Source organism: Acomys minous, assembly GCF_964271855.1.
Source record: "Acomys minous genome assembly, chromosome: 11".
Lineage (NCBI taxonomy): Eukaryota > Metazoa > Chordata > Mammalia > Rodentia > Muridae > Acomys > Acomys minous.
The window spans coordinates 117,042,308-117,061,195 of NC_140492.1; the positions used below are offsets into that span (position 1 = coordinate 117,042,308).

Consider the following 18,888-nt stretch of genomic DNA (forward strand, 5'->3'; position numbering starts at 1 on the left):
ACTATGGGGCCGCTGTTCTCCTGGCCTGTCTGTACCATCCTCGGTCCCTTCCCCATTTAATGCCCCCTGGGCACTTTCAGGTGTCTCTGAGACCACAAATCAACTCAGTGACTGCCAGATTAATTACTGTTTTGCTAACGCACAAATAAACCACAGTTTTTCTTGGTCTAAATAAGTCAGTATAATTAAATAAATAATAACCCATATTTATTGCGGTGGTTTATAGGTCTTTTAAAGTAACAGATTCAGTTAATAGATACAGTTTGCCATCTACTGTCTTGTTTTCCTGGTTTAGTGATTCAGGGCATGGACTCTTACGTAGGTTCTAACTCAACTCTTTCTACTTGGTGTCTTAGACAGGTCTTAATTTCTTTGTATATCTCAACCTTTTGTCTGTAGAGTATGATTAATAAGATTTTCTACCCATTAAGGCTGTTGTACCAATTAAGTGAATTTATGCACCTAAAAGATGATTGGGTTTCTTGCCTCGTGTTCAAAAATTATAATTTCTAGTGTTGTCCAATAGTAGTTAAAAGTGTACCTGCTGCAAAGTTTTTAAAATGAGAAATACATGATTTATTTTCATTAAATTGATTTTCTATAGGATTAAAATTTTATAAAGCACAGAAATGTAAAAAGTGATAGGTTTACTCATATCTCACTATTAGAAAAGCGGGATGGCATAGCATGAGAGCTGGTTCCAAGCAGAGAATGTGAGTCTCCGTTGTTATTTAAGTAAGGTTTCTTTAACATTGGTACCAACACATAGATAGAGCTATTAAAAATGAATGGATACTGAGATTCTTTACATGCTCACGAGGGACATTGGCCTGTGGCTTTCTCTCATTTGCTGTGTCTTTACCTGGTTGTGGTGTTAGAGAGAAACTGGCTTCATAAAGGAGTTGGGAAGTACTCTGCCTATTTCTTTTTCTTTTGAAAGTCTGATAGATTTCTTGGTTTATTATTTTACTTTTTGATTTCTTGGTTTAAATGTGATGATTCATATTGATCTAGAAATGTGTCCATTTCCTTTTAGATTTTGTAACTTAATGAAGTGCAGGTCTTTGAAGTGTCCCTTTACAATACTCTGAACTTCTTTGGTGTCTGTTGTAATGTTTCTGAGTTCATGTCTGGCACTGGGGATTTGGGTCTTCTCTTTCCTTTGGTTAATGGGGCTGAAGGTTTGTTGATCTTGGTTAACTTCTCAGGGAGTCAGCTCTTACATTCACTGGCTCTTTATCTTGTTTATTTTATTTATTTCCGCTCTGACTTTTATTCTTTCTTCCCACCTATCGGATTTGGATTTTATTTACCCTTTGTTTTTTCCAATTTATTGGGTTGCATCATCATCAAGTCAGGGTTCTGTTTTTTGTTTTGTGTGCGTGCTCTTTCTGTTTTTTATTTTTTTTAAATGTAGACACCTAGAGCTTTGCTTAAATTATTACAAAATTGTAATTTTCAGTGTTGTCCAACAGTAGTTAAAAGTGTGGCTGCTGCCAATTTATGATTTACTTTCATTTATTTGATTTTTTAAAATAAAATCTTTAGATACAAGTATATGGTCTTGAGTGACCACAGACACCAGGAAAGTAAAAAGGGGGAAAGTAACTTCATATAGAGAGGTAGTAGGGCACAGGTGCCATGAAGGGAAAATGAGAAAAATGAGATGGTAGGGCTCTAACTGGGAAGTGGGGACTGATGGTAGTATAAAGGGAAAGGAAGGAAGAAAGACTAAATAATACTCAAGATGTTTGAAAAAGCCATAAAAAACATTATTTAATGTTTATTTAAAAGTACACACATATCTATACAAATGTCTGTCTATATAAATGTGTGTATAAACTATATGTGTGTGTGTGTAATTTAAATCGACTTATATGGCTTGGGGTGATAATGTTTCCCCAAAGAAACAGACTAGTAATGCCAGTGTCAGACATGCAAGACTTTCCTTCTAGCTGTGGATCACGGGAGCCTTCTGTTGATGACTACTATCTAAGTTGGCTCCATATCATGTCTACTGTGAATAGAGTAGCAATAAACACTATTGTGCAAAGCTTTATGTGAGACACAGACCTATAATCCTTCATGAGGACTGGAATAGCTAGATCATCTGGAAATTTTATTTTTAGGCTTTTTTTTGGGGGGGGGGAAGAATTTTCACACTGATTTCAGCAATGGCTACATCAGTGTTCATTTCCACGAGCAGAGTAGAAAGGTTCCTCTTTCCCCTCATATTCACCAGTATTTGTTTGTCTTCTTGTGTCATTATACTTATTCATTTGCATATTGTTCTATCAATCTTGCATCCCTAGAGTGAAATTGTCTTTGTTATGGTATATGATCATCTTATTGCTTTCTCAAACATGGAATAAAACTCTTAAAATCATGTTTGAGAACGCCAGAAAGAGGCTTCATATTCCTTGAAGCTTGAAGTACAGGCGTTTGTAGGATGCTAGCATCTGAACTCTGGTCCTCTCGGTTGCTAGGCAAGTCTGCTAGTTTTTTTTTTTTTAAATATGTGCTTCCTTTGTGCTTCTGTGCCACAATCTTGCTAGTTCTTCTATTTCAATTTTTAAAATTACCATTCTACCTGTTATGATGGTTTGTAATCAGCAATGCTTGATATCATATTGCAGTTGTCTCGGGATGCCATGATCCACATCCATACTGGATGGCAAACTTAACTGCAGAATGCTTTGGGTGTCAACCGCTGTGCTGACATTTCCCCTCCCCTCTCCTGTTTCTCAGGCCACCTTATTCCCTAAGAAAACAATGACACGGAAATTGGCCCAGTGTCTACATTTGTCTAAATTAAAAGACTGAGAAGCAAGAAAGTTATGTTAATTAATAATTCTTCAGTGGCTTTTATGAGTCCAAGTGAAAGCAGTCATGTTAAAAGATAAGACAGGCCAAAGGCTAGTCACTTGGCATCAAATATTTGTTCAAGCTGTGAACGTGAAGGGAATGCTTGCATTGGCTTGCCTCGGTGGGGTAGAGTCATAACAGCTGAGGGACAGCTCTCTTGACGTGGGGAGTAGTGGGAAGACGCGGAAGTTTCAGTGTCTGACACGCAGACCTTATAAAAGTTTCATGTGACTGGGAACATTAAACAGCCTTATTGTTGTTTCTAAAAAGGCATAGGCACTATGCACAAAACAGCAAACAAGTCACAGTGTCCTCTTGGGGCAAAGTCTAGTGCGGAGAGGAAGCCCAACTTTCTTTGATTCTTTGAAGGCTGAGGAAGATGAGGAAGCTGTAGAAGAAAAACAGGAGACATAGCAGAGGTTCTGTATGAAGTTTGAGGAGGAGTCGTCTTTGTTACATGAGTGTACAAGGGAAACATCAGTGGGCACAGAAACTAGAGTAAGCCATCCAGACAGACAAAGGTGGCTATATTAAATGCACACAAGACTGCTTTATTTTGAGAGAAGATGTATCCTAGGACTCTAATCATTACTGATGAGAAGTCTGTGCCCACCTTCACAGCATCAAAGTGCAATATGAGTGTTTTGTTAGAGGCGATGCAGCTTGCTGCTTTAATTCTAGGACATAATTTACTATTATGAAGATTCCTTTATAGTATACTGTTTTTACTTTATAAATGGAATCATAAACCGTAGACAGTACATGTGTTTACAACATGGTTTGTTAAGTATTTTAAGCTCACTGTTGAGAACTGCTGGTTAGAAAAAAAATCTTTAAAATATATTACTGTGGTGTGGAAAGAAACTTTAAAGAAAGATTTACTTATTTGTATTTCTTTGTATGAATATTTTGCCCATATGTATGACTGTGCACCATGTGTATTCAGTGCCCACAGAGTCCAGGAAGACATTCGATCCCCTGGGACTGTGGTTATAGAGAGCTGTTTAGCTGACATGTGGGTGCTGGAATCCACTGGCTCAGTTTGGATACTTGGTTCCAGGCTGGTGGCTCTGTTTTAGGAGTTGTGGAACCTTTGGATCTAAGGACACACCTGACAGAACCAGGTAGCTGAGGTAGGGACTGAAAGTTATATTCGCCTCTAGTTCCAGTTGGAGCTTTGTTTCCTTATCCTCTAAGACGTGAACAAGCCATGGTACAAGCTCCCACGGTTAGAGGGCAAGCAGCTCCAGCTGCTGTGTCTTTCCCACCTCTAAACTGCAAACCATAACAAACCTCTTGCTGCTAAGTTGCTTATTCAGGCAACAAGATAGCAAGTAGTATAGAGATTTATTGTCTGCTTCCTATGATGACAAGTAGTCAACATGACAAACTCAATATGTGAATCCAGGGGGAAATGCTCGCCCTGATCCCACGTAACTCACTCAAGCTAGTACTGTAGCTTAGAGATCATGCCCAACATCTCCCTCTTCCCATTTCCCACATACTCCACATCACTTGGCCTTGCCATTTAGCTTTTATGATGTGTTCAAGGTGTGGCTCTGTAAGTTTCTGTTCACATGAAGGAGCCTGAACAGAAGGCACAGTCCAGACAAGAACACAGCTATCTTAACCACCTCTGCCTCTCTGCTGGCTTGTGACCCACTACCCACTGATGTCTCTAAACTAACTCTGCTAAGTCCTTTACAATAGGCTAGTCTCAATACACAGTCTGGGTTAAGGTGCTTCATGGTGGGGCTAATAGAGACACACCAGCAGAAATTCAAGAAAATAAATTTATTGAACTTTGAAGGGAAAAATCCACAGACATAAAAGAAAATTAAATATAGACTGCAGGACACAACTAGTCATACTGTGAATAATGGCTTGTGTGGCCAGCAAAGTACCAAAAAAAAAAAAAAAAAAAAAAAAGACATTCTGGACCGATTGAGGTATTTTAGCTATTTTTTTTTGGCTATAGAAATGTGGTCAGCATACAGCAAAATGGTAAGATAGTTCATCAAAACACACATCTTTAAGTGGAATAGATTCTAAGTTCATGATATTTCATATGAACTAAATAATGCAGCCGTTGGAGAAACCATAGCAGCAAGGTAGCAGAGAAATCTATTAGAATCTATTACAGAGTCGCACGGTGGACTTAAACACCCAGTGTGCTGGTTTTCACTGTCTCTCTCCTGCAGGAAAGAGAGTGTAAAGATCACTAAACATTAAGCCTGTTTCCCCACAAAGGTCTGAGAAAAATGGTGAACACCGTTAAAAGCCAAAGGTAATTTTAAAAATTCAAGTGTCTCAAAAAATATTTAAAATGAGGAACATCCTTCAGTGGACTGAGAGTCCACTTTCTCTCACACATCTTTTAGAGGGATAACCCAAAGAAGTATGTTTATGCTATTAGGGAATCCAGGGCTGATTTTTTTTTTTTTTATTGTGTGTTTTACCCAGTCTGAGCTTGATCTTCCTGGGAGGGTAAGAAGTGATGAAACTCTTCTTCCTACTTAAGATACAACTTATAAAAGATTTGATGACAAGGTTTCTGTTATTTGGTTAATTAATTCTGAGTTTTCCTTTGCGACTGGAAAGTCATTTATTCTGTTCCTTTTTGCCATGAATTAAAAGCATGTGTCTGGCTGTGATTCAAAGACCCAGGTCTTTGATTTTCTATTCTATTACCTGCTTAAGTCTCTCCAATTTGCTATTGGATTTCACACGAGAATTTCTTTTTGAATATGTGAGTTTCTTAGGTTCCTAACAAAAACAGGCTGTGTTTGACATCACTACACAGGTGGGAGGGCCTTCTTTTTCTGCTCGCTGGGCTCTTTCTCAGAACCTGACTCTGTGCGCTCCTGCTGCGTTTCCACATCCTAGCCAACCATAACACCATCACTTGCACTTCTCTGACTTGTAGCCCTGTGGCTTGAACTTAAATTTGGTGAAGAAAGCATTTCTTCCATCATTACCATTCTGTTATTGTTTGGTATATGATATGTTTGTTGATCCGTATAAAACTTTTAACTTTTCTAAATTAAAAAATATTTGTTTAAAAATTTAAGATGTTTATTCCAATAATGCATGTCATTAGACATTTTAGATTTAAGAATTTCTGGGAGTTATAAAAAGGGCTTTGTAAAAATCCAACTTGTTTGTTTTTCTTTAGGTAGGTTCATTGACCAAAGCACTAAACCCTCTTTACACTGTAATTGCTACATCCTTGAATGGATTGTTGTGAACTACAATATGCATGTAGTAGATTATAAAATATCCATGCTTAAAGTGTAAATTATTAAAAATATCTGTATCAATTTTATGTCAAAATAAATGTTTTGCATATCCAAACTAGGTTTACCTTCTCACTTAGTTTTAGTTGCCAGTTATTTTTAAAAAAGAAAAAGAAACTAGCCTGTGCTATAATCTGCATTCAATTTCCTGAACTGCAAAAGCCACCTGATTGTTTTGCTTTTTCAAAAAGCATGATTTACATACATGAAAAACGTAGCTATTTAATGCTTAATATCACGAAATTAAGACCCCACAGAACAATCACTGCCACTAAACAGTCCTAGAGACAATTTTTAAAAATATTTATAGTTCACAATGGGAGTATCTATCTGATTAAGCGTTCTTGATTTTCCGTCTTATGATAATGTTTCTACATTTCCAGAAAAGGAATTTTCGAATCCACATTCATCCTCACAACTCTCCCAACACAGACTGAAAACATAGTTTTTGGTTTAAGCGTTCATGCCCAGCCATTTCTTTGCTATTAAAGATAGTAGAGGCTACTGCATGACTTTGTTCAGTTGGTCTGTGCTCACATAGCCACAGGAGGAGAGGAGCTTCTTTTTGTCAGGCAAAGGCAAAGCAGCTGCGTTGAGTATAAGGCCCTGTGGAGACTGCACGGTGTGAACCGCGGTGTAATCTGGGACAGCCATCTCCGCATCTGGAGCAAGCTCTGCTGTCTTGGACATTCGTGCAGTAGTGGTAAGGCTTTCTGTGGTGATGTAAATGTCCTCTTGGTTAAAGCTTGGTTTTAGACATGACATGGCCTCCATGTGAGGGGCCACAGCGATGCACTTTTTGGCATCTGACTCACAGAAGTAGGAACTGTTTATGCCGTAATTTTCTTGGCCGGGAGCACCCACCTCTGGCTGTTGGTTGTCGCACCGGGCTATCCCCGCCTTAATCTTTTGACCTGGGGAGAGGACTACACTGCCTGCTGGTGTGATGTCACTTACTTGGGCGTAAAAGTCAGTGTTTGCCAGTGAAGCAGGATTGCTCATCGGAGTAGAGGCCAGTTGGTGGGTTGACTCAGTTTCACTGCTCACAAGTGCCTGTGGTTTGTCTTCTTCCACTGTTGGGGTAGTACAGGGGTGCAGAGAGCCAAGGGAAGCATCAGAAGCCGAGTTCTTCAGATTCTTCTGGTCAAGGCACAAGAGATCGGCTTCTGCTCTTAACTTCTGTGACTGAGCAAACTCTGAGGTACCATCACACATGTCATTGGTGTGGAAATCAGTGTCCAAAATATCAGGATCGTAACAGCTGGTACGCCCAGAATCATCATCTTTTGCTCCGAGGATATTAATTGATTTCTCATGGTCGTTGCTTAGAAGTCTGTCTGTGTCTGACCCTTCAGTCTTTTCATCTGCATCATCAATGTCTAGCTCAATAAACTCAACCCAGGAGTCATCATTGTAGAAGTCAGGTTTGTAGTTATCATGAATGCCTAAGATAGTGTTCACTTCCTCCAATTTTCCTTCCTAGGAGGCAGACAGAAAGTGGAGATCTATGAAAAGCAACTCAAAACAATTACATAATTTTAAATAGGATGCATTAAGTTTTCAAAACAAACAAAAACAAGAAAACCAAAACAAATAAAAACAACCCAAACAATGAAGACACCAACCAACCAATGATAAAACAAAACCTTCTCAAGAGAAGGCAGAATTCTTTAGGTATTACTTTACTGACTGATTCAAAGTCTATACTTAATTACCTTGAGAAGATCTGGATCAATTCCTTTAATCTTTGGAACTGGGACTGGGGGTAAAATCAGCATCTTAATCCTTAAAAACAAATAAAGTTTTATTTTTACATCTTAAAAATTACATGGTATCTTATTTTAAAAGGTAGAGATGGAATATAGCCAGTGCTATCATTTATTCTAAGTTTTCTTTTATTTTGTATAAGACTAAATCTCTCAAAGAAATACAGGAAATACAATCAAACAGGTGAAAGAAATGAATAAAATAATTCAAGGCTTAAAATGGAAATAGGAGCAAAAAAGAAAACACAAATTGAGGGAATCCTGGAGATGGAAAACTTAGGTAAGAGAACAGAAACTACAGATGCAAACATCATCAACAGAATACAAGAGATGGAAAAGAGAATTGCAAGTGTAGAAGATATGATAGAGAAATTGATATACCAGTCAAAGAAAATGTCAAGTCTAAAAAGTTTCTAACACAAAACATCCAGGAAATTTAGGACACTATGAAAAGACCAAACCTAAGAATAATAGCAATAGAAGAAGGAGAAGATTCCCACCTCAAAGGCCTAGAAAATATTTTCAACAATATCATAGAATAAAGTTTCTCTAACCTACAAGAAGCTTACAGAACACCAAATAGTTTGGATCAAAAAAGAAAATCCTCCTACCACATAATCAAACACGAAATGTACAGAACAAAGAAAGAATACTAAAAGTTGCGATGGAAAAAGACAAAGTAACATATAAAGGCAGAGCTGTTGGAATTACACCAGACTTTTCAACAGAGACTTTAAAAGTCACAAGGGCCTGGGTAGATGTCTTGCAGTCTCTAAGAGACAACAGATGCCAGCCTAGACTACTATATCCAGCAAAACTGTCACTAAACACAGAGGGAGAAAACAAGATATTCCATGAAAAAGTCAAATTTAACAATATCTTTCCACAAATCTAACCCTACAGAGGATTCTAGGAGAAAAACTCCAACACAAGGAGGTTAACTATACCCAAGAAAACATGGGAAATAAATAATGTCATACCAGCAAAATCAAGAAACACACACACACACACACACACACACACACACACACACACTACCACCAACATCATAATAACAAGAATTAACAATCATTAGCTATTAGCTATTAGCATCTCACAACATCAATGGACTCAATTCCCCAATAAAAAGACACAGGCTGACAGAATGGATGTGAAAATATGACCTATCATTCTTCTGCATACAAGAAATGCACCTCAGCAACAAACATAGACACCGCTTCAGAGTAAAGGGTTGGAAAAAGATTTTTCTAAGCAGATGAGCAAATGGACCCAAGAAGCAAGCTGGAGTAACCATTCTAATCAAAAGGACATGTCATACTTATCAAATGAAAAATCCACCAAGATGATGTGTCAATTCTGAATATCTATTCCCCAAATGTGAGGGCACCTACATTTGTAAAAGAAACATTACTAAAATTTAAATTGCACATCAAACCCCACAAATGAATAGTAGAAGACTTCAACACCCCTCTCTCACCCATGGACAGGTCACCCAGACAGAAACTAAACAGAGGAATAATCAAGTTAACAGATCTTATGAATCAAATGACCTATCAGATGTTTACAGAACATTTCACCCAAACACAAATGAGTATACCTTCTTCTCAGCATCTCATAGAACCTTCTCCAAAATTGACCATATACTCAGACACAAAGCAACTCTCAAGAAAATTGAAGTAAGCCCTTGTATATTATCAGACCACCATGGATTAAAGATAGATTTCAACAACAGAAAGCCTACAAACTTATGGAAGCTAAACAACTTTCTACACAGCAACTAATGGGTCAAGGAAGAAATAAGAAAAAAATTAAAGATTTTCTAGAGTTCAAAGAAAATGAATGCACAACATTCCCAAACTTATGGAACACAATGAAAGCAGTGCTAAGCAGAAAGTTCATAGAACTAAGTGACTTTATAAAGAACTCGAGATCTCATACTAGAAAAAAATTTAAATGTTTAAATAGTAATTTTATTGTTAATGGATAATATTGAGTAACGATATTTGCAATTTCAAGGAGTCTATAATTGCTGTAAATTTATTTAGCTTCTTGGAAGGATATAAGAAATTATAAGCAGGCAAACCTCCTAAGAGAGAGGTGTTGGGGAGGAATGTGGGGTGGGTAAGAGAGAAAATCCTGCTGTAATGTCCCAGCCACCATAGAGACACCTCGTGTTTATACTTTCTCCTGTTAACAAGGCTGCTTTATTGAGATTTATTTGCTTTCTGCTTTATGATTCTCTCCTTTAGGGAAATAAATACAACTTCAGAAAAATCCTATAATGACTAACTCACCAGCTTTTAAAAATAAGAACACAAACAGTGCTGATTGTGTACTTTTAAGGTAATTACCACTTTTCAGGGTCCATCTTATTCAAGAACAATTTATGAGCTAAAGGGCTTCAAAACCTACTGCAGAAATCTCTTGTGCATAATTCCAAATTTATTACCCTAGTGGGAGATTGGAAAGATTTTTTTTAAGCCTGAGAATGTTAAGATTAAAAAATAAATCAAAACAAGGTAAAAGAATTGATTTGAAAGAAGATTAAAATATAAAGGAAAAGATAAAGTGAGGGGATTAGCAAATCAGCATTTCATGCTTGGTGGGAAAGCCTGGCTCAAGAAGACTTTGTTACAGACACTTATTCTAGATTGTCATACTAGAAATTTAAAAGCACACCTGAAAGCTCTAGAACAAAAAGTGAAATAATCAAACTCAGGACTGAAGTCAATGAATTAGAAACAAAGATTACAACACAATAAATTAAAAAACAAAAACAAACCAAGAGCTGGTTCTTTGAGAAAATTAATAAGATAGACAAACTCTTAGCTAAATTAACTAAAAGGCAGAAAGACAATATCCAAATAAACAAAATCAGAAATAAAAAGAGGGGCATAACAACAGACATTGAGGAAATCCAAAGAATCTTTAGGTCTTACTTCAAAAGCCTGTACTCCACACAAAGGTGGAAAATCTAAACAAAATGGGTGATTTTTTTTTTGGTAGATACCACTTACCAAAGTTAAATCAAGATCATGCAAACAATTTAAATAGACCTATAACCCCTAAGGAACTAGAAGGGGTCATTAAAAGTTTCAAAACCAAAACCAAAACAAAACAAAAAAACCCCCACAAACAAACAAACAAACAAACAAAACAAAACAAAACAACAACAACAACAACAACAAAACCAAACCCTGTGCCAGATGTTTTCAGCACAGAATTCTACAAGACTTCAAAGAAAAGTTTGATATCGTATGAGCATATACAGAGGGAGGAAGTCCCCCTCAGGAACAGTCATAGGGGAGGGGAATAAGGGGAAAATGGGAGGGAGGGAAGAATGGGAGGATATAACAGATGGGATAACCATTGAGATGTAACAAGAATAAATTAATAAAAAAAAAAAAAAGAAAAGTTATACCTCAAACTATTCCACAAAGAAGAAATAGAAGAATATTGTGAAACTCATTCTATGAGGGCCACAGTCACCCTGATACCTAAACAACATGAAGAGTCAACAAAGAAAGAGACTTTCAGACCAATTTCCCTTATGAACATTGATGCAAAAATACTCAATAAAATACTCACAAGTCCAAGAATACATCAAAAACATCATCTACTGTGATCAATTAGGTTTCATCCCAGGGATGAAGGGATGATTCAATATATAAAAATCCATCAATGTAATCCACCATATAAACAAACCGAAGAAGAAAAGCCCCACATGATCATCTCATTAGATGCCAAAAAAGCCTTTGACAAAATCTAATACCTTCATGTTTAAAGTCATGGAGAAATCAGGGAATACAAGGCACATACCTAAACACAGTAAAGGCAATATACAGCAAGTCAACAGACGACATCATATTAAGTATAGAGAAACGTAAAGTAAATCTACTAAAGTTAGGGAAAGACAAGGCTCCCTACTCTCTCCATATCTATTCAACATAGTACTTGAAGTTCTAGCTAAAGCAATATGATGACAAAAGGAGATCAATGGGATACAAATTGGGAATGAAGAAGCCAAAGCATCAATATTTGCTGATGATATGATTAGAGAACTCCTACAGCTTCAGCAAAGTGGCTGGATACAAAATAAACTAAAAACAGAAAACAAAACAAAACAAAACAAAACAAAACAAAAAAACCAAACAAACCCAAAAAACAAAAAACAGTAGCCCTCCATTAAGCAAATGATAAATGGGTTGAGAAAGAATTTAGGAAAATTACACTCTTTTCAATAGCCACTAGTAATATAAAATATCTTCATATAATTCTAACCAAGCAAATGAAAGACATGTATGATAAGAACTTAATGACAATGAAGAAAGAAATTGAAGATGATATCAGAAGATGGAAAGATCCCCCATGCTCATGGATTGGTAGGATTCGTATAGTAAAAATGCCAAAAGCAAATTACAGACTCAACACAATTACCATCAAAATTCCAACACAATTCTTCACAGACCTTGAAAGAACAATTATAGACTTCATATGGAAACAAAACACCAGGAGTACCTAAGACAATCCTGCACAATAAAATAACTTCTGGAGCTAAGGACACCCGATTTTTGACAAAGAAGCCAACACCATACAACAGAAAAAAAGAAAGCATCTTCAGCAAATGGTGCCTGTCTAACCAGATTTCTGCTTGCAGAAGAATGCAAATAGATCTATATTTATCACTCTGCACAAAAATCAAGTTTATGTGAATCAAAGATCTTGACATAAAAGCAGAATACACTGTTCCTAATACGAGAGAAACTGGGGAATAACCTTGAATGCGTTGGTACAGGAGAATGCTTCCTGAACAGAACATCAAGAACTCAGGACTAAGATCAACAATTAATAAATGAGACCTCATGAACCTAAAAAGCTTCTGTAAGGCAAAGGACACTGTCAGTAGAACAAAATGACAGCCTACAGAATAGGAAAATATATTCACCAACCCTACATATATAAAGAACTCAAGAAATTAAACACCAACAAACCGAATAACCCAATTAAAAATGGGGTACTCAACAGAAGAATATCAAATGGCTGAGAAACACTTAGAGAAATGCTCAACATCTTTAGTCATCAGAGAAATGCAACTCAAAACGACTCTGAGATTCCATCTTACACCCATCAGAATGGCTAAGATCAAAACTTCAAGCGACACCATATGCTGGCAAGGATATGGAGAAAGAGGAACACTCCTTCATTGATGGTGGGAATGCAAACTGGTACAACCACTTTGGAAATCTATCTGGCACTTTCTCAGAAAATTGGGAATAGGGCTTCCTCAAGACTCAGCTATTCCACTCCTTGGAATATACCCAGAAAAAGCTCCACCACACAACAAGGACATATGCTCAACCATGGTCATAGCAGCCCTATTCATAATAGGCAGAACCTGGAAACAGCCTAAATGCCCCTCAGTTGAAGAATGGATAAAGAAACTGTGGCACATTTATACTATGTAATACTACTCAGCTATTAAAAACAAGGAAATCCAGAAATTTGTGGACAAATGGATGGGACTAGAGATGATTATACTGAGTGAGTTAACCCAGAGCTAGACTCACATGGTATATACTCACTTATAATTGGGCACTAGCCCAAAAGGCATGTCCCACAAAAGTCTTCACTTACCAGAAGATTGGGATAGATGTGAGGACATCCTACTGAGACTCTAGGTAAGAGAAATATAGGAGATGGGGAAATAGAAGGACCCAGAGGGTTCTAGAAACCTACAAGAAGAATATCGTGATGAGTGGATCGGGGTCCAGAGGGTTCTGCTCAAACTATTGCACTAACCAAGGACAATACAATAGTAAACATCAAACCCCTGCTCTGATCTACCCACTGGACAGGACATTCTCCACAGTTATGTGGAGAGTGGGAGCTGACTCTGACATGAACTCTGGTGCTCCATATTTGACCACCTCCCCTTGGTGGCGAGGCCTGGTGGCACTTAAAGAATAAGCAGGCTACCAAGATGAGACTTGATAGCCTATGACCATATGGTGGGGGAGGAGGTTCCCCTTGGTCATAGACCTAGGGAAGGGGAATAGGGTGAAAGCGGGAGGGAGGGAGGGAGGGATGGGAGGATACAAGTGACAGGATAACAATTGAGATGTAATCTGAATAAATTAATAAAATTTTTAAAAATTAAGAAAATAAAAATGGAGTACTGAGCTAAACAGAGAATTCTCAGCAGAGGAATCTCTACTGGTTGAGAAGCACTTAAAGAAATGTTCAGTGCAGCCTAAGTGTCCATCAATAGAAGAATGGATAAAGAAACTGTGGTACATATACACTATGGAATACTATTCAGCTATTAAAAAAAAAGAATTCCCGAAATTTGTGGATAAATGGATTGAGCTAGAAATGATCATAATGAGTGAGTTAACCCAGAAGCAGAAAGACTCAAATGGTATATACTCACTTATATCTGCATATTAGCCCAAGGGGCATGTCCCACGAAAGCCTTCACTTACCAGGAAACTGAGACAGAGGGGAGGACATTCTAGTGGGACTCTAGATGAGAGAATCACGGGAGAATGGCAAAGTAGAAGGATCCAGAGGGTCCTAGAAGCCTACAAGTAGAACATTATGATAGGCAGATTTGGGCCCAGGGGTCCTGCTCAAACTAAGGCACCAGCCAAGGACAATACAGGCGGTAAACCTTAAACCCCTACCCAGATCTAGACAATGGACAGAACACTCTCCACAATAGAGTGGAGAGTGGGATATTGCTTTCTCACATACTCTGGTGCCTCACCTTTGACCATGTCCCCTGGAGGGGGAGGCCTGGTGGCACTCAGAGGAAGGACAGCAGGTTACCAAGAAGAGACTTGATACCCTATGAACATATACAGGGGGAGGTAATCCCCCTCAGGAACAGTCATAGGGGAGGGGAATAAGGGGAAATGGGAGGGAGGGAAGAATGGGAGGATACAAGGGATGGGATAACCATTGAGATGTAACAAGAATAAATTAATAAAGGAGAAAAAAAAAGAAATGTTCAGTGTCCTCAGTTATCAGAAAAATGCAAGTCAAAATGACTCTGAGATTCCATCTTACACCATCAGGATGGCTGATATAAAAATTTCAAGTGACAGCACAAACTGATGAGGATGTGGAGCAAAGCAAACTCTCCTCCATTGCTGGCAGGAGGCCAAAATTGTACAATCACTTTGGTGGTTTGTGAGAGAATTGGAGATAGTTCTACCTCAAGACCCAGCTATACTACTCCTGGGCACATATCCAAAAGATGCTCTATCATACCACAATGATACTTTTTCAAGTATGTTCATAGCAGCTTTATTGGTAATAGTCAGAAACTGGGAACAACCTAGATGTTCCTCAACTGAAGAGTTTAGACCTTTATACAGTGGGATACTACTCAACTATTAAAAGCAAGGTCATCAGGAAATTTGCAGGCAAATGGATAGAACTAGAAAAGATTATGCTGAGTGAGGTAATCCAGACCTAGAAAGACATGCATGGTATGTACTCCTCTATAAATTGATATTAGCAATACAATAGGGGATAGCAGCATCATATAATCCACAGACCCAAAGAAGGGAAGGTTCAAGGGAGGATGCTTAAATCTCACTCAGAACGGGAAATAAAATTGACATCTGAAGTAGATGGAGGGAGGGAACTGGGTGAGGGAAGGGGGGTGGGGATCAGGTGAGGGGAAACGAGGGGAGGGCTGGGAGAGAGAACTGAAATTGGTGGTGGGGGCATCTGTGGGATGGAAGAGGCTCACATGAGTCTATGACGGTGACTCTCACTGTGACTCCTATCAGTCTAGGATATGGAACATGAAGTGGCCACCTCTTGTAGCCAGATGGGACTTCCAGCAGAGGGAGGGGGAGACAGCAACTCGTACACAAAACCTTTGACCTAGCCAATCAATGACTGGCCCAACTTGAGTCGCATGCCATGAGAGATAAAGCCCATCACTGATACTACCCATAATATTCTGCTATTTGTGCAGACAGGAGGCTAGCATAACAATCATCTGAGAGGCTTCATCCAGCAGCTGATGAAACATGCAGAGACACACAGACAAACATTGGGTGGAACTAGGGGAATCTTATGGAAGATGGGGAGGCATTAAGGACACCACAAGCAAACCTACAAACTCAACTAACTTGGACTCATAGGTGTTGGGGGTTGGTCTGGTGCTATGTATTCTAATGCTAATTACTGGCTCTCATGATCTGGTTGCCACCCAGAGGAGTGCATTCTCACATACACCAAGTGATGTTGTGTAAACTTTGCTTGCTAATATTCTCTGGCTGGTTAGAATAACTGGCAGCCTGTAACTGGGCAGAAGAGAATTAGGAAGAGCTTAGGTTCCCAGGGTTGGGGTCACGTGGGGACTACCAGGCAAGAGAGAGAAGAAGGAGGAAGAAGATGTAGCAGGAGGCAAGGAAGCCATAGAGAAGCAAATTGCATGGGCCAGTATGGACCATGAGGGCTGGCCTGACAGAAACAACTGAGGCGGAAACAATTATGGCAGGTAACTTGGAGCGTGTAGCTGGGAAATAGTGAAATAGCTCAGGGGGTTGATATTTACCCAGTTATGATGTCTTAAAGCTTTTACAATTCTAAAACATCTCTGTATTGATTATTTGGGAACTGAGTGATGCAGAGAAACCCTCTAGACTCTAATATCCTTTTCACAACACTTAGGGGCTCACAGAGACCATACCAGACCAGAGAACATCCATGGGATGGTTCTAGCCACCCCTACCCCGACCCCCGACATATGTAGCAGATGTGCAGCTTGGTCCTCATGTGGGACCTCTAACAGTAGGAGCAGAGGCTGCCTCTGACTCTGTTGCCTGCCTTTGCATCCCTTTCCCCTAACTGGACAGCCTTATCTAGTCTCAGTAGAAGATGCTCCCAGTTCTACTTGATATGCCAAGGTGGGTTGATATCCATGGGAAGTCTCCCTTCTCTGAGAAGAAAGGGAAGGTGTCTAGAGGGGAGGTGAGAGGGTGAGACTGGGAGGGGAGGAGGGAAGTCCTACTGGATGTAAATGAAATGGAAGATTCTGAGGAGAGAGAGAGAGAGAGAGAGAGAGAGAGAGAGAGAGAGAGAGAGAGAGAGAGAGAGAGAGAGAGAGAGAGAGAGAGAGAGAGAGGATCCAAAACAAAATACAATAAGACAAGGTAAAAGCCCTTATGTCAATGAGGCAACCCAGTGTGAGGAAAAGAGTGTCTTAAGAGCAGGGAAACGTGTGAGAGACACACCTGTTCATACTGTTAGGAGTGTCACAAAATCTCATACAATATAGCAAAATCCTCATTCCAACATAGAAACCAAAATTGCAATGTGGGCCTGCAGTCTTTCCGTTTCCCATTTCTGCCATATGGAGATGCAGCTTTTTCATGAATTAACTCGAAGGCTAGGTTGGTCATTTGATGGGAACACAGAGGAAAGATAGCCTGTGTTGAAATGGTGTCCTGATTTACTTAATTCAAATATGACTGTCCATACAGACTTAGCTGGCTTTTACTTTGAATTATTTGGATTATAATAAAGTAAAATTCTTTCACAAAACTTGAAAGATATATTGATCCTGGAGCCCTCAACATCCCTGGGATTTTGAGCAAGACAGACAAAAGTAGCATTCTTTGTAGTGTTTTAATTTTGGGACTGTGTGTTAGTTCTGTGCCAGCTAGTACTATTGTCTACCATTTTGTGCTTTTATTACAACATGAAAATTTGAGTAGTGATAAAGGTTTCTGTAGGAAAGTGAAATAAACTGATTCTTTTTTTTTAAACTACAAAAACTCATGGGTGTGCAATAAAGATTTCAAACAAATCTCACAGTCTGTTGATTTTGACTAAGAATTAGTTTCCTCAAAACTTCATTATTCATAGAAAATGTACTTTTGGAAAGTCTGGTGCACATATTTATTTATACTGCCATAGAGGAAATGAAATGACCTTTGTGGGATGGGTGGAACTGGACACTGTCATGTTCAGAGAGACAGAAAGACAAACATACCAAAGCTGTCATTCAGGTACAGAACGGAGATTTAAATTTCTCTATATATCCACATATATGTGGGAAATGGAAACAAAAAGGGTACTATGAGAAGTGAGGAACAGGTCTGGAGGAATGCAGGGAATGGGGCAGATCCTGTGGATCTCATCTATCTATCTATCTATCTATCTATCTATCTATCTATCTATCATCTATCTATCTATTATCTATCTATCTATCTATCTATCTATCTATCATCTATCTATCATCTATCTATCTATCTATCATCTATCTATCATCTATCTATCATCTATCTATCTATCTATCTATCAATCATCTATCTATCTATCTATCATTTATCTATCTATCTATCTATCTATCTATCTATCTATCTATCTATCTATCATTTATCTATGCAGAAAGCAGAAGAGCAGACTGGTGGGAGGAAGAGAAGCAGCAAGGAGGGGGAGAAGGTTATAAACAAAATATGATGCCATATGTGCTTGGACACATCACAGTGAAACCAATTTCTTTGTTTCCTAACCCCCAAAGATGATAATTTAAAAAGCAAAATATGCTTTTATTTAGAGGCTGATGGCAGCTCAGTTAGTAGAGTGTTTACCTAGCATGCATAGGACCTTGGGCTGAATCCTTAGCACCACATAAAACTGACAATGGTGGAGCCAGGAGGATCAGAAGTTGAAGACCATCCAGTCTGGGCAAACAAAACAAGAGGCTAATATATATATATTTGAAACTCTCCTTATTGAGAGGATGGTATTTTGTTGCACACATTTTTAGCCAAAATAACTAGACAACCCCACATGTTTTCTTGGCCTTTGTAGCTTGTAAGGAACAACTGGTGTTAAGGGTAAATGGCTTTATAGACATAGCAGTTTTATTTACTACAGTTCCATATATGAATTTTACTGTCTCTATAGACTAATTAACTCAAACCAATTGTTTT

General features: G+C 38.5%; 1 protein-coding gene across 4 annotated transcripts in view; it reads right to left on the bottom strand.

Annotated features, from left to right (window-relative positions):
- Positions 1-4,644: 4,644 nt before the first annotated feature.
- Positions 4,645-18,888, bottom strand: part of GHR (growth hormone receptor) — a 233,514-nt gene continuing 219,270 nt past the window's right edge. For all 4 annotated transcript variants that reach the window (XM_084800688.1, XM_084800690.1, XM_084800689.1 and 1 more), the window contains 2 exons: positions 7,877-7,946; positions 4,645-7,640 (listed from right to left, as the gene is read on the bottom strand). In XM_084800688.1, coding sequence (XP_084656814.1) covers positions 6,663-7,640; positions 7,877-7,946 — 1,048 coding nt within the window. In that variant the 3' untranslated portion in view covers positions 4,645-6,662. The remainder of the gene's footprint in view (positions 7,641-7,876; positions 7,947-18,888) is intronic.